Source organism: Arvicola amphibius, chromosome 13 (genome assembly GCF_903992535.2).
Source record: "Arvicola amphibius chromosome 13, mArvAmp1.2, whole genome shotgun sequence".
Lineage (NCBI taxonomy): Eukaryota > Metazoa > Chordata > Mammalia > Rodentia > Cricetidae > Arvicola > Arvicola amphibius.
In genome coordinates this window covers 36157824-36170016 of record NC_052059.1, presented here as the reverse complement: position 1 = coordinate 36170016, position 12193 = coordinate 36157824, and the positions used below count along the sequence as shown (strand labels likewise).

General features: G+C 41.0%; 1 protein-coding gene across 3 annotated transcripts in view; it reads left to right on the top strand.

The window, feature by feature from the left end:
- Vwa8 (von Willebrand factor A domain containing 8) overlaps window positions 1–12193 on the top strand; it is a 319412-nt gene that overhangs the window by 84266 nt on the left and 222953 nt on the right. For all 3 annotated transcript variants that reach the window (XM_038310723.2, XM_038310725.1, XM_038310726.1), the window contains exons 11-12: window positions 1585–1719; window positions 1807–1884. In XM_038310723.2, the coding sequence (XP_038166651.1) occupies window positions 1585–1719; window positions 1807–1884 (213 nt within the window). The remainder of the gene's footprint in view (window positions 1–1584; window positions 1720–1806; window positions 1885–12193) is intronic.

The following is a 12193-nucleotide window of genomic DNA, read 5'->3' as shown; positions in this document are numbered from 1 at the left end:
ATCCATACCTAGGATCTAAAATCGTCAATCTCATGGTAGTTGAGTAGAATAGTGGTTACCAGAGGCTGGGACAGTAAGGGCAAGAAGGGGATGGAGAGAGGTTGGTCTGTGTGTACTGAATTCCAGCTAGGAATAAGAAGCTCCTGTTTGCAGTTGTGGGTCTATATTGCAAACAGTCAAGGCAAAGGAGTTTAATTTTTCTTTTTATCATAAGTAAGTTAAAAGAGAGCCCTGTGGTGGTGTATGCCTTTAACTCCAGCACTTAGAAGAAGAAGTAAAGCATTGTGAATTTGAGGCCAACCTGGGCAATGTAGGGAGACTGACTCTCTCAAAATCAAAGGCAAACCAAAAGAAATGAGAAGTTGCTGAATAGTGGTGGTGCATGCCTTTAATCCCAGCACTTGGGAGGCAGAGGCAAGCAAACTCTATGAGTTCGAAGTCAGCCTGGTATACAAAGTAAGTTCTAGAACACCCAGGACTGCTACACTCTGTTAAACCCTGTCTCAAAAAAAATCCAAAAGAAAAAAATTGGAGGCAGCAGACTTGATCTATATTTATGGGTATGTGCACTACATAATGTTTAAGTCATGCCATCATAGATTTAATATGTGTTTATGTGTATATATATTGTGTAATGTTTAAGTCAGATCATCTTGGTAAAGACCCTACAAGCTCACTGCCTTCTGTCCTTCCAGTTAGCCTTTTATATTAGTACCAGATGATCTTCTAACGATTATTAGATATATACATAGTATAGAAACATCCCATAATAGCCTTCTTATACACAGTTTTTAAATTTATGTATGAGTTAAAAATAAATTTAGTTTCAAAAACATCCCTAGAGGGGTAGAAGAAATAGCTCAGTAGTTCAGGCACTTGCTGCTGTTCTGAGGACAGAGTTCAGTTCCCATTATCCATGTCAGGTGACTCACAAGCACCTGGAACTCTTGCTCCAGGGAATTAGATGTTCTCTTCTGGTCCTTCCAGACTCCCACACACATATGGTGTAGACTCACACAGATACACACACATAAGTGAAAATCAGATCTTAAAATAAATGTCCCTAGAGAAGGAAATAGCCATTCAGGTCCAAAACCTGATGAATCTGGGGGAAAAGAAAAACTAAAAAGCAAAAGCAGGTGAGTGGGAGGAAGGGTTTTCATAGGTAGATACTGTCGAGTGGCAAGCTAAGGAGAGTGGCGAGGGTCTGCGGGTGCGGCTTTTAGGAAAGAGGAGGCTCTAGATAAGGCTCCAGTATGTGATAACTTTTGATTTTGTACTTACAACTGGAGTTTAAGAAAAAATGTTATGCTCAGTACTGTTTGTGTTTAATGACATGTTAGAAAGAACATGAAAATGACATATTCTGAACCTGTTTGATAGTATGAAACTTCAATTTCAGAGGAATAATTGGTATGGTGATTTGATAAGGATCATTAGGTTGGAATGGAAAAATAGTTGCAGAGAGTTGATAAGAAATCAGTAAGGGTCTCTTAAGTGGAAGGTGTGTGCTTCCTATTACTAATATTCTGAGAAAAACTTGCATATATATACTATATATATTTCACCTCTTTAAAATAACAGGTGCAAGCTGGGACTAGAGCTGTCAATCAGCCTGTTGCATCTGACCGTTTCATTCAGACTCCAAGCCACAAGCAGTTGCTGGCTGAAATGATGCAGTCTCACATGGTGAAGGATATATGTTTAATTGGAGGAAAGGTAAGAATGGCAGCTTCGGTGTAGGCATTTGCTTACCAGCTTTGAGGGTGTGGACTCAGCCCTTCCATGTCGGTGTTTCTGTTGTAGGGTTGTGGCAAAACCGTCATTGCTAAGAACTTTGCTGATATCTTAGGATACAACATAGAACCCATCATGCTCTATCAGGTATGTTGTTGCTTTCTCACACTTGTCTTGGAAACAGGCATGCTCAGCCTGTCAGAGCTTCTGACCTGTTGAACTTTTATTGTAGGTTTATAACTGAAATAACATTCAGTTGTATTTGTTTGCAAGTTTTGATAGTGCATTTTTGAGCATCTGACTTGCACACCAAACCAGGATTTGTTTTTCAATAGAGATTCATTTAATGAACATTCAGCCTCTGCACACCCTGAACACATTTGTTAATAATTTGGAAGTCTAAAAATTGAAAATTCTCTGTTGTTGAATGCTATCTTATGGACATGACATGGTGCTGTTGTCTTGGGAGCAACTGGGATTATCTGCAGGAGGCCGTCTCAAGTTTAGACCCGTTAACCTTCCCTTGTGGAGAGGAGGGAAGGCTCACACAGCAGTGCAATGGCTGGCCACAAGCAACTTGAGAGCCCCATCCTTCTCCCCAGATACACGGGCATTCACAGTTGCTGGACTCGCAGACATTTTCTTTGGTGGTGTAGCTGCCCATAAGTGAGTCTCCATGGTTCTATAGCTAACCCCTCACTCCTGTTCATGTAAGTAGATCCACTTGCTTATCATAAGCTTGGTCTGTTGTTGGTACCCTGTGGTGAGTAGACAGTTGGCCACATCTCTGCAGAAAGAGGTGATAGATTATACATTATTATACTAGACATGCTGCACAACAGTCGCCATGCTGCCCACTTTTGTACTAAGTGCATTCATAATGTCGCATAAGAAGCGCCACTTTAAAGTCTATTCCATTCGTTTATTCTGTATGCGTGTTCATGTGTAGAGTTCAGAGGACGACCTCCAGAGTTGGTTCTTGCCTTCCGCCATGTAGGTCCCATGGATTGGACTGGGGTTGTCGGGGGTTGTCGGCGGGTACCCTTACCTGCTGAGCCATCTTCCCAACCTTGCTGCTGCTGCTCCTCTCCTTATTTAAATAGAAACTCTAATCCTAATACTCAATAACTGTCACGTTCTATCCTTACCTACATCCTAATAACCTCTGTTTTACTTTCTATCACTGTAACTGTGCTTATTTTAGATACTTCATATAAATGGAATCAGATGCCCTTTTATCTTTTCCTGTGTAGTCTACTGAATTTACACTAATGTCCTGTTTGTTCTCAGAGCACATTAGAATCTTGCTCAGTTCACAGATGAAGTGTTGCCGTGCACACGCTATTGTTGTGTCTTCCTCTGGTAGTGGAATTTGCATTGTTCTAGTTTCTGGTTGTGAGTACTGCTGTTGCTCTCAATTGGGAATGAGCCTGAGTCGCTGCTGTCAGGTCTGTCAGGTAATTCATGGAAGCGTGACTGCTAGGTCCCAGGAAGGCTGTTTTCTAGCATAGCAGCTGTGCAGGTTCCTTCCCACCGCAGCATGTAGGAGCTTTAGTTCCTCCATGTCTTCATCAGTGCCCATTTCACCCTTTGTTTCTGGTTCACAGTGGTCATCCTAGTGGGTGTGGAATGGTAGTACATCATACTCTGTATGACTGAGGTGTTGAACATGTTTGTGTTTATTGGCATTTTATATCTTCTTTGGAGACATGCTTATTCAATTCCTTTGCATGTTTTTTTGTCCTTTAATTTTCTTTTAATTTTAAGTTTGCATTCAAAGTAATGGGTTTCAGTATAACATTTTTGTCCATAGGTATCCCACTTTGCTTTGAACCAGTGCCTTGCCTGCAGATTTCCTCCATCCCCTCTCTGGCTGTTTCCCTTTTCACCCCCAAAAGTCCCTCCTCCTGCTTTCATGGCACTGGTATCCAGTAACCCTCTCATTACCCCTCTCCTTAAAGTCTCTTCCTGTCTGTCTTGATCTCATTTTTAGTGTCATGCCTACACACACACACACACACACACACACACAGAGAGAGAGAGAGAGAGAGAGAGAGAGAGAGAGAGAGAGAGAGAGAGAGAGAGAGAGAGAGAGAGAGAGAGATTGAGATTTTTAAAATAGGTTCTGTTTGTGAAAAAAATGTGGTGTTTATTCTCTTGAATCTGACATGTTGGTTGCCGCTGCCACTGATGTGAGTGCTGGTTTTTGCACCCATGCACATCTTGCCATGCTGGCAGTTGTCATGGTTCATAGATGTTTCACTTGGGTAGCACTGTTTAATTGCTTCCCTCCCTTGCCGGCTTGCGGTATTTTCTGGAACTGTCAAAGCTAGACCACAGGAAAGAGGCTTTTAGGTCAGATCCAGCTCAAGTCATCCAAGTCCTGTGTGGTGTCTTCAGCTACAGGGACCTATCCTTAACACCTGAGACATAGCCAAGGGCTACACTGATACCAATCATCTGTAAGAAAAAGTGAAACTGAAATTTGCAGGCAAATGTAGAATCTGTAAAGATTCTGTTGAACAATATAACGCAGACCCAGAAAGACAAATCCCCCATATTCTTATTGATGGTATGTAGCTCAAAATTCTCAGGTGTGCATATACAACATGGAGTAACCACAGGAAAGAATAAAGCAACCATAGGTGGTTGTGGGGGTTGGTCAGGGAATAGCAGTACGTGGGAGATATGAAGTAGGAGATGGGAAAGGGGCTTCAACGAGGAGGTTGATGAGGAACAGATAGCACCGAGGTTGTTTGGTAAGGCTTCAAAGAACCGAACTAATTTATATTTAATTAAAACTACATATAATAATATAAGTGTTTGTGTATACCTGCATACATATACACATATATAGATTTACATGTATCTGAAAGGAAGAACCATAGACTTAAAACCCCAGTCCCAAACATGAGAAACCTCATATCAAGGTTTGGCCAGGGTAACCTGGTGACTCCCAAAGCAATATAGGTATTTTCTGGTTAGTTCATTCGTCCTTCCTTCCTTCCTTCCTTCCTTCCTTCCTTCCTTCCTTCCTTCCTTCCTTCCTTCCTTCCTTCCAATTCCACTATGGGTGGACCAATTACATCCCATCAGCAGTGAGGAAGGGTTTTTTACCCCCAGCCTTGTCAGCATCTTTTATCACTTGGTTTTCTTGATGACAGCTATCCTATGAGGGTGACACAGAATTGCAAAAGTTATGCTTTTCATTTGTGTGATGGCTAAGAACATGGAATACTTTTCAGGTACTTGGCTCTGCATTTCATATTTTGAAGGCTGTGTTGAAATTATTAGCCTATTTATTGATTAGCTGATTTTTTGATGTGAATTTCTTGCTGTTCTTTATGTAGTCCACATACTGACACCCTGCCTGGTGTATGTTGGGAGGGTTCCCTCCGCTACTCCCAGTGCTGCCCCGTCATTTCTAGTGCTCATTGTCTTTGCTGTGCAGAGGATTTTTAATTTCATGTGCTTCCCTTCATCAGTTCTTAGGATTATTTCCTGTACTATTGGAGTCTTTATTCGGAAAGTTCTTGGCTGTTTGTCTTTCTTGAAGGATTTTACGTGTCTTCCCTGGCAGTTTCAGTATTTCAGACCTTATATTAAAGTCTTTGACCCACTTTGAATTAATTTTTGTTCAGGATAAGAGATACCAACCTGACTTTATTCTTCTGCAGGGGAATCTAATTTCCCCAGTATTATTTGTGAAGAGGCTATCTTTGCTCTGATGTCTGACTTTTTTTTTTTAAATCAGAAATTAGGTGGCTGTCTCCGTGTAGGTTTCTTTCTGCACTCTACTGACCTGTGTGTCTGTTTTGAGTGCGGCTGTGTAATGTCATGTGAGGTCAGGTACCATGATGCCTCTAGCACTGTCTTTCTCCTCAGGGTTGCTTTAGCTGTTTGTGCTGTTTTGTGTTTCCATATGACTTGAAGGATTCTCTTCTCTAGTTCAGTGAAGAATGTCTTTGGGAGTTTGGAATTAGAAAATTCCACCATGTTGTGGAGAGGTTATCTTCTGATTATATGTTTCTTTTTTCAATGCCTCCTGTGTTTAAATATTGATTTTTCTCTAATTTTGGAAATTTTCTGCTATAATTATATTAAACAGATTCACAATGCTTTAGTTTTAATTTCAGCTCCTTCTTCTGATTGGTAGATTTTCCAGTTTGGAATCTTAAGAGTTCTTGGACAGTCGTGATCATGCTTGTTGTTACCAGTTTCTTGTCACCGTACAAATGAACTATTTCCTCTCCTGTGTCCTCCACTCCTGGTATTCTTTCTTCTGCTTGGCCCAAGTCTCTTGTGAAAGCTTCCCACTCTAGGGGTTTTGTTGTTGTTGTTTTGTTTATATTTTTATATAGCTTTTGTACATGTTCGTGCGGATGTCTGCAACCATGTTTATTGGCATCTGAGTGTGCACAGGTACCTGTGTGCAGGTATGTGCATGTGCATGAGTGCTGATGGAGGCTGGAGGTCAATGTCAGCTGTCAACCTCAATCTCCCTCACCTTTAGATAGTGCATCTTTTGCTGAACTAGCTAGTGAGGCTTGCCAGGAAACCCCATGGTGCCTCTTCTCGCCTCTCTTGCTCTGAGTGGGGTTACAGCTTGCACCACTGTGCCTGGACTCTTACATGGTTTCTGGGGGATTGAATTCATCCCTTCATGACTGCACAGCAAGTGCTTCACCCCAGAGCCTCCTGCCAGCCTTCCTCAGGGGTGTATGTGCTGGATAACGGTCTAAGCTTGTCTTCCCTGCGGTAGCTTTCCTTATTTTCACTCAGCCTTGCTGGCCACAGTTAGCTCTGCAGTTTGTGGCCGACGGGTTCTCCCATCCTCCTGAGACTCCAGATTATCCGTTTTCTAGCCAGGGAATTGGACATGTTTTAGCTGACCTTGTTGAGCTGTAGGCATTCTTTATATATTCTGGACATTGAATCTGTTCTCAAATCTCTGATTGGCAGGTGTTTTTCTATGGCTTTTCTTCTCAGCTTTTTGTTGTGTACTTTCATGCACAGCAGTCCTTGTGCTGGAGTCTGGTTATCATTTCCCTTTACTGCTTATGTTTTTGCTGTTATGTTTAATAAATCACTGCCAAGTCAAATGATGTGATTTCCCCCTTCTATTTTCTTCTAAGAATTTTACCATTTTAGGTCTTATATTTGGACCTCTAATTCATTTTGAAAATTTCTTATATGTGGTCGGATCCACCTTTAATATTTTCTAGGTGGGTACTGCATTTCCACAGCACCAATGTTTAAAAGGCCTGTGTTTTCCTCACTGAATAGTTGTGGCATATTTGTTTAGGATCCATTCATCATAAACACAGGGTTTATTTCCTGGGTCTCTGTTCATAGCCTTGTCTAAGTACCATTGCCACAGTGTTTGAGTACTGCAGTTTCAGAAAGAGTTTTGAGATAAAGAACCGTGAGACCTTTCCCTGCTGTCTGTCTCCTTGATGATTTGATTATTTAGAGTCCCTTGAGATGTCATGTAACTTTTAGGATGGATTTTCCATTTGTTTCTGAAGACGAGAGTGAGCAGTTGAGAGCAGTATTGACCCTGTGGGTTAGCTCGGTTACTGTTTCATCAGGCAGTTGAGCAGATTTCCCTGTATTTCTTTCAACGGCATCTTACGGTTTCATGTGTTGGAGGAGGCCGCTTGTTCATTTCCTGGCTGCCTAGCCCCGAAATAATCACACAGAAATTATATGATTTAAAACACTGCTTGGCCCATTAGCTCTAGCTTCTTATTGGCTAACTCTTAAATATTAATTTAACCCATTTCTATTAATCTGTGTATCACCATGTGGCTGTGGCTTACCGGGTAAAGTTTCATCTGGCTCCTGCAGGGCTACATGGCTTCTCTCTGACTCTGCCCTTCTTTCTCCCAACATTCAGTCTCATGACAGTTACTCCTAAAGATTTTTAAATGGATTATTTTGGTGGATATACCTACTGTACATGTTAGCATATTTTTTAAAAGAGAGTATGTAGCTGATTTCTTAGAGTAACATTCACTACTTCTTTGTTTTTTAATTTGTGTTTTGTTTTGGTCTTGGAGACAAATCTCACAGGAGGTTTTGGCAGTCCTTCAACGTGCAGTGATCCACCTGCCTCCGACTCCAAGTACAATAATTCAAGGCCTGTGCCATTTTGCCCAGCTTTTTAAATTTTATGCAATGCTTTCTCCTAACATATTTTTATCCTAATAATTTTGGGTTCTCAGTCTTTGGTTTAGTAGTGTCAGCAGCGTCCTGCCTATAGAAGAGTTTCTGTTTTCATTCTTTGATAGGTTTGGGAGAGTGTGGTTCTATTTACTTTCATTTTCAGGCATCGTTTTTGTTGTTTACTTATTCTAGTTCATAATTACTTCTTGTTCAGTTTTACTCTCTGTGTGTGGGTTGTCTGTGGGCATGTCTGTGCACTACACATGTACCTGGTCCTAAAGGAGGCCAGCAGATGACCTCAGATCCCCTGGAGCTTTGGGTTATAGACAGTTGTGGAATTCCATAATAGGCGCTGGGACTCAAACCTGGGTCTTCTGGAAGAACAACACATGCTCTTAACTGCTAAACTATCTCTCCAGCCCCATATGCAATTATTTTTCATACAAAATATATATTAAATGTTTTTGAACTTGGAAGATGACTCAGCAGATGAAAATGCTAGCCTCACAAACCTAAGGACCCGTGGTCACTCTCTGGAGCCCACTTGAAAGGTTGGATGTTGTGAGCCAGTTTGGAGTAAGCTTCACAGTGGCAGAAACCAGAGACCCTGTTTCCACAAGGTGGAAGATGAGAACTAACTCCTGAGCTTAACTTCTAAATTCTTTATGTACAACATGGCATATACACGTGCACATGTATACATGTCACATGCACAGTTAATTACAATACACATTTAAAATATTCTTGTTTTGAAAAGTGACATTTAAATCAGTTTGATGTTTGATGATAGAATACTTTGTAAGACCTTCCCAAAGCGAGTGATTGTGTTGACAATTCCTCTCATGTGCTTTAAAGCACTTTGTCCCTGTCCTCTGCATTGGCCCAGAGTCCCTACTCTTCAGGTAGTTCTCATTACCATACTTCAAGGAAAATAGGTAAAATAAGAGATAAAGGTCATTAAAATAACTTAATGCAGGGATATAAAAGATCTTAATATTTGCTGTAAGTCTATGCTCTTGAGAGATGAAATCTGTGAAGATACAAATCTATGTTTACAAAATGAAGAATATGAGGTAAGGGAAGAGCTTTAAATCAGGGTCACTGTGAGAGCCGCTTCAGGATATGTGCTCCTCTGGCCAGAGTCATTCACAGCTCATCATAGGGTAACTTGAGAATGACGCTCTATCGCCTCACCGCCCTGTCTGCATCATCCCTCTAAGTAATTACGACAGAAGGATCCTCTACCAAGTACCAAGGGGAAACTGCGAATTGATAGACTTTGTGATTCATGATTATAAATATTAGAACAGTTTACCTTCCCAAGTGCCTCAAGATGGTTTTAGGAAGAAAAATATTTTCTCTTTTTAAAAATTTATTTTTATTTTTTGAAATTATAATACAATTACATAATTTTCCTCTTTCTTTCTCCCCATCCAAACTCTCCCTCCTGTTCCTTTTCAAATTCATGGCCTCTTTTATTTTTCTAATTATTTTACACACAGATATGTATATGTTGACACACATATATTCCTAAGAATAACTTCAGCCTACCGTTACTGGGTATGTTTTCAGGGCTGACCATTTGGTATTTGATACCTAATTAGTGTGCTAATTAGGAGTGTGTCCCCAGTGACAGCACACAGAAGCTGTGGTCTAGAGAGGGCCAGGTTGTATGTACTTCATACCTGCAACCAAACTTGGTAACAAGAATTTCCTAGCCAAGGGGTTACCGAGAGAGGCTGAGACTTGACAGCATGTTGGCAAGGTTAGAATCCCTGAAGAGAGCCCTGAAGAGGTCATTGGTGAAGGTATATCCCAGCTACAGCTGATACCCCATCATCATAGAGATGTACCATTGGACAACCACCACTCACAACCACAGCCATGGAGTAAAGCTGGCCTGAGCCTAGGGAACAAAGTGTGTGCCTGTGATGCTAGAGCTGGAGAAGTGGAGCTGTTCTGGGCCTTTTGGAGTCCAGGGGATCCTGAGTGAGTCCCAGATGTCAAGTGCTGAACTTTTTTTTTATTTTTAAAAACATTTAATTAATTCTTTTTGGTTTTCATATTATGTGTCCACTCATCTCTCCACTCACTGCTGCCCTCTGCCCTTCTGATCTCCCCCCAAAACAAAATTAGCCTAAAAATAAACAACAAAAGAGTGTCAGTGTGGAAGCTATACTATGGCCCACTGAGTCACACAGTATACCTCTTAGTTAATACATCTTTACTCCTAAGTGTTCTTTACAATGGATCGTTAGTCTGGCTCAAGGACTCTGACTTCTACTCTGTCAATACTGGGCCCTCACTGGACTCCTCCTGGACATCCAGGAGGAGCACAGAGCATGAGAGAGAGCATTGGAGCAAGCCTTGTGTCGCAGAGATCCCGTAGCTTTGCATCTGCAGGTCTGGCCTCCACATGCTCCAGCAGTTCAGATGAGGTGGATGTTGGGGTGGGTATTTTAAAGACTTTGATTTTTTTTTTTTGAGAGGCTTTTAGCATCAGAAGAGATTTGGATATTGTGTTGACAAAGTTTTCTGTCCAGCCCAGTCCTGCAGCCATTCACTCCCAAAGAAACACACAGAGATCTACATTAATTTAAAACTGTTTGGCCTATTAGCTTAAGCTTCATATTAAATTAGCCTATTATTCTTGTCTATGTTAGCCACGTTGCTTGGTACCTTTTATCAGCGAAGCATTTTCATCTTGTTTCCTTTGTATCTGGGTGATGACTGCAGACTGACTCTTTCCTTTTCCCAGAATTCTACTGTTCTTCTTGCCCTGCCTCTGCTTCCCACCTGGCCGACCCACCTATACTTCCTGTCTGGCCACTAGCCAATCAGCATTTTATTACACAAGTTCAAGAAACAAATCTTTACAGGGTAAAACCATTGTCCAACAGCATTCCCCACATACCTTTTTTCTCAAAACAAGAACTCTGAATCGAATCTCCCTTGTTTAGCTTTCTTCCTGACCATTATCCATACAACTTGTAACCAACACTCTAAACAAAGAAAAACTGAAATGTTAGATCTTCTGGGCCATCTGCTCCTATCAGAGATTCTTCCAGGGGTCTTTCTTGATCAAACCTGATTTTCCTTAGCCAGAATGAATCCACAGCCTCTCATTTCCTGTGGAAATAAAAATAAAACCTATTCTCCAAAGTAACATATATATCTTTTGTCTTAAATTTTGAAGTCAAAGCATTTTCAAAATATGTATGTTAGATTAATCCAGCAACATTTATAATCAAATGTCTTTTAGGAGCTTTTGCTCCTTCCTTAGCATTCAAACAATTCAAAGAGAACATAATAATATATAGTATTCAGATTTTCTGTGTGTTTTCCATCTTTATGTGGCTTTAAGTTCTATTTCTTTTATTTTACTTTTAATTTTTGGCTTTTTAAGACTAAGTTAACTGAGGTTTCTGTCCCTTCTGGTCCCGTAGTCGTTCAGTCCCAAAGAAATACACAGAGGTCTACATTAATTATAAACTGGTTAGCCTAGTAGCTCAGGCTTCCTATTAACTCTTATATCCTATATCTTAACCCATAATTCTTTTCTGTGTTAGCCACGTGGCTTGGTACCTTTATCAGCGAGGCATTCTCATCTTGCTTCCTCTGTGTCTGGGTGATGATTGCAAACTGCATCTTTCCTCTTCCCAGAATTCTCCTTTTTCTCATTTCCCTGCCTCTACTTCCTACCTGGTTGCCCTGCCTTTACTTCTGGCTACTAGCCAATCAGCGTTTTATTAAAAAACAAATGACAGGATAAAAGACCATTGTCCCTACAGCAGATATTTTGGAGACTCAACTTCTAAAGACTGTGAGACTTCAGAAGCTGGGATGTTTTATATGTGATATTAATATTACTATGAGATCTTGGGGGATGTACAAGAAAGAAAAAGTTGTGGTTTAACAGTGCTGAGTTCTCTTTGTTATCAAGTTGATAAGTGGTCACTGGTGCTTGCTAGTTTTATACCAACTTGACACAAGCTAAAGTAATTTTGGCAGAGGAAATATGATTGAGAAAATGCCCTGCCTCCAGATTGGCCAAGTCTCTGGGCGCGTTTTCTTGATTGATGGTAGATGTGGGAGGGCCCAGCTCACTCTGGGCAGTGCCATCCCTGTACTGGTGGTCCTGGATTCTATAAGAAAAACAGGCTGAGCAAGTCATGAGGTGCAAGCCAGTAAGGGACACTCCTCTAGGCTTCTGTATCGACTCCTGCTTCCATGCTCCTGCCCTGACTCCCTGGATGCTGGACTGTAAGCTGTAAGATGAAGTACACTC